The sequence below is a fragment of the Sturnira hondurensis genome, unplaced genomic scaffold, assembly GCF_014824575.4.
Source record: "Sturnira hondurensis isolate 20B ecotype Veracruz unplaced genomic scaffold, ASM1482457v3 Scaffold0004322, whole genome shotgun sequence".
Classification (NCBI taxonomy): domain Eukaryota; kingdom Metazoa; phylum Chordata; class Mammalia; order Chiroptera; family Phyllostomidae; genus Sturnira; species Sturnira hondurensis.
The window spans coordinates 1,487,382-1,491,377 of NW_028076953.1; the positions used below are offsets into that span (position 1 = coordinate 1,487,382).

A 3,996-nucleotide genomic window follows, 5' to 3' on the forward strand; every position below is an offset into this window, starting at 1 on the left:
ATGAGGGAGTTAAACTAGACTGAAGTTTCATGCATCCAAATGCCATCTCAGCAGCATCACTCTATGTGTGCAGAACTGAATCACTGCAGTAGTCCAGCCAGTAATTTGCAATGGCTATGTGCGCTGTCACAGGGGTACTAGATTCACCAGGGGGATCACTTCCTAAGTTATATATAAGTGTCTAATCACTAGGTTGTAGGCCTGAACCTAGTATAATATTGTATGTCAACTGTAATTTAAAAAGTTTTTTTAAACTAAATTGCTGCTATTTCCCCAAATCCTGTTCCACGTGGCTAAAAGAGAATTTTATTTCTTTCCTAAACCTACATTTCAATAAACTTCCCCATTTCAGCAAATAGCACTGCCATTCATCTAGTCTCTCATGACAAAAAACCTTTGAGATCACCCTTGATACCTCTTTTTCCATAATCCATATCAAATCCAGCAGCAAGTCCTACTGGCACCTACCCACAGGAAATATCCAGAATTTGACTGCTTCGCCTTATGTCCTCAGCTGTCTCAACTCCTAGATTATATGAGTTGTTATATTCTATATCATTACTTTTTTATCCAAAACGTGTTTATTGGGATGTTTCCCCAGTCACTGACTCAGGGTACTGTTAGCGCTGCTTCTGTCTGAAGGAGCAGCCTTCTCTCAGCCTTGCTTTCCCTTCTGCAGGCTGACAGAGGACAGCGGAGCAGCCAACACATGACACTGCCGTCTGTGCATGGCTAAAGACGGTGGTGATGCTACAGCATCCTGGGCACTTCACACCCATGGAGTAGGAATCGGGGCTCCGCACCAGGCGCTTTTTCTTGTGTTTCCTCTTCTCCTCCTCTGGAGAGGGAAGAAGGAGATCCTTAACGAGAGACGTGTTGTCATGGGGAGGTCATTACCACCAGAAAGGCTATAAATTATTACTTTTAACATTTCTCTATACTGCTAGAATCTAAGAACACTTTAATTCTATTTAATCCTCTTTACTTTTGCATTATTTCATTATGCATTTAGCTATGTATCTATTTAAAAGTCTAAGAAACATTAGTACTATTGTTAGGTACAGTCAATATTCATTCATATTTATCTATGTATTTGCCTCTTCTGGTATTCTTTACTCCCTCTTGAATTTATGTGCTTCTTTTTGAAGAACTCCCTTAACTATTTTCTATCAGTACAGGCCTGGACCAACAAATGGTCTCCATTTTTGTATGAAAATGTCTTTATTTCATTTTATTTTTTAAACTTTATTTTCATCAGGTACTGAATTCTAGCTTGACAGTTATTTTCAATCATCATGCTAAAAATGCTATTCTATTGCCTTCTGCCTTCCAGGGCCTTAATTAAGAAGTTGGATGTAAGTCTAATTGATGTAATAATTTTTTAAAAATAAATTTTATTAATTATGCTACTACACTTGTCCCAATATTTCCCCCTTTGTCTCCTCCACCTGGTGTCCTGCATTCCCTCCATCAATCCTCCCCTTAGTTCATGTCCATGGGTCATGCATATAAATTCTTTGGCTTCTCCATTTCCTATACTGTCCTTAACATCCTCATCTATTATGTACCTACTAATTTGTACTTAATTCCTGCATCTTTTCCCCCATTAACCCTATTCCCATTCCCAATTGAGAACCCTCCAAATGATCTCCAAATCGGTAATTCTGTTTCTATTCTGCTTGTTTGCTTAGCTTGTTTATTTTTTTAGATTCAGTTTTTGATAGTTGTAAATTAATTGCCATTTTAATGTTTATCATTTTAATCTTATTTTTCTTAAATATATCCCTTTAACATTTTATATATGATGGTTTGGTGATGATGAATTCCCTTAGCTTTACCTTGTCTGGGAAGCACTTTTTCTGCCTTTCAATTCTAAATGATAGCTTTTCTGGGTAGAGTAATCTAGGTTGTAGGTTCTTGCTTTACCTCACTTTGAATACTTCTTGCCAGTCTCTTTGAGCTTGCAGTTTCTTTTTGAGAAATCAGCTGACAATCTTACGGGAACTCCTTTGTAAGTAACTGACTGCTTTTGTCTTGCTGCTTTTAACATTGTCTTTTTATCTTTAACCTTTTGCATTTTGTTTATGATGTGTCTTAGAGTGGGCCTCTTTGCATCTGTCTGGTTTGGGACTCTCTGTGCTTCCTGGACTTGTATGTCTATTTCCTTCACCAAATTAGGAAAGTTTTCTTTCATAATTTTTTAAAATAAGTTTTTGATTTCTTGCTCTTTCTCCTCTTCTTCTGGCAAACCTATGATTCAAGTGTTGGTATGTGTGAAATTGTCCCAGAGGCTTTCTACTCTATCCTCATTTTTTTATTTTTTTCTTTTTCTAGTAGTAATTGAATGCTTTTTTCTTTCTTATGTTCCAAATCCTTGATTTGATTCTTGGCTTCATCCACTCCGCTGGTGATTCCCTGTAACATTTTCTTTATATCACTTACTGTAACCTTCATTTCTGCTTCAATCTTTTTTATGCTGTTGAAGTACTATGAGTTCCTTGAGCATCCTAATAACCAGCATCTTGAACTTTGCATCTGAGAGATTGCTTATCTTCATTTTGTTTAGCTCTTTTTCTGGAGTTTTGATCTGTTCTTTCATTTGGGCTATATTTCTTTGTCTCCTCATTTTGGCAGCCTCCCTGTCTTTGTTTCTATGTATTATTAGGTAAAGCTACTTTGACTCGTCTTAGTAGCATGGCCCATTATAGAAAAGCACACCTTTAAGTCAAATGGAGCAGAGCCTTAGGTAATCATCTGGATGGGACAACCTGTGTGAGCCAGGTTAATGGAGTCTCAGAAATGTTGTTGCCACTCTGTAGCTCTGTGTGGGGGAGGGCTCAGAAAAAGGGCCATGGCCACTTCCTGGCCTCTGGAGTTTTGTTTGGAGTCCCCTAGCACTTACCCTAATGCCAGGCTCTTCAGTTTCTCCCATTATCCCACTGATGCCCTTCCAGCAGCTGCCCCAGTGCTGGAGCCCAGAGTGAGCAAGTCTGTGTAAGTCCTAACTCTGCTGCAGGCTGTTTAATAAGAGGCACCTGATAATCCTGCAATTTCTTCCACTTCCTGAATTCCCACTGGTTTTCACAACCAGAAGTTATGGGGACTTACCTTCCTGACACTGGAACCCTGGGCTGGGCGGTCTGGTGTGGCACTGGGATCCCTTACTCTTGAGGTATCCCTCCCGATTTTACCCACAACATGTGGGTGTGGGACTGCCCCTTCCATCTCTCAGCATCTCTCCATCCTTCCTACCCATCTGGATGAATGTGACTTCTTTACATCCTAGGTTATAAGACTTACATACAGCGCAATTTTTGGACAATTCTGGGTGATAGTTGTTTTGTAATTTAGTTATCATTTTTGCTCTGGTTGTGTGAATAGGTGAGCCACGTTTACCTATGTGTCCATCTTGACCAGAAGTTTAGTGGGTTTTTTTTTAAGTAATGTCTTTGGCCAAATTTAAGGCTTTCTGTACTTGCTAGTTTGCAGTAGTTTTATATATAAATGCCAGCTATTGTTTTCAATGTATTTATCCTGCTTAAATCTATGGATTAGTGTCTTTAATCATTTGGAAAATTCTTAATCACTAACTCTTTGAATATTAGTTATTATCTATTCTCTCCTTCTGAAACTTCAAGTACATGTTCCTTTCAGAATGTGCTATATGTTCTTATCTGTTCATTTTTCCCATTATTTTTATCTCTGTGCTTCTTCTTGTGTGTTTTCTATTTGCTTGTTTTTCAACTTTAAAAAGATAAACAAGAACAACAAAACATAGTCTCCAGATGATGACATCTTTCTCCAGAAAGGCTTTGCTCTCTCTAAAAACAAAAAGGAAAGCTGTCAGAGAATCTCATCATCACAAGACAATTAGAGATTGACTGGATTGAGGCCATTAAGAAGTTTTGGTAAAAACTCAATGAGCTTTGCTTGAGTCTGTTCTAGGGCATGGCTACCCCAGGGTTTTTAGTTGTAAACCTGGACCTTGATTTCCAA

General features: G+C 38.4%; 1 protein-coding gene across 1 annotated transcript; it reads right to left on the minus strand.

The window, feature by feature from the left end:
• Positions 1 to 620: 620 nt before the first annotated feature.
• On the minus strand, positions 621 to 2,932 carry LOC118986549 (40S ribosomal protein S27-like). The gene is made up of 2 exons (XM_037045526.1): positions 2,903 to 2,932; positions 621 to 860 (listed from the first exon to the last, which is right to left on the minus strand). The coding sequence occupies exons 1-2, from the start codon at positions 2,930 to 2,932 to the stop codon at positions 621 to 623; spliced, it is 270 nt and encodes an 89-aa protein (XP_036901421.1).
• Between the last annotated feature and the right edge of the window lie 1,064 nt (positions 2,933 to 3,996).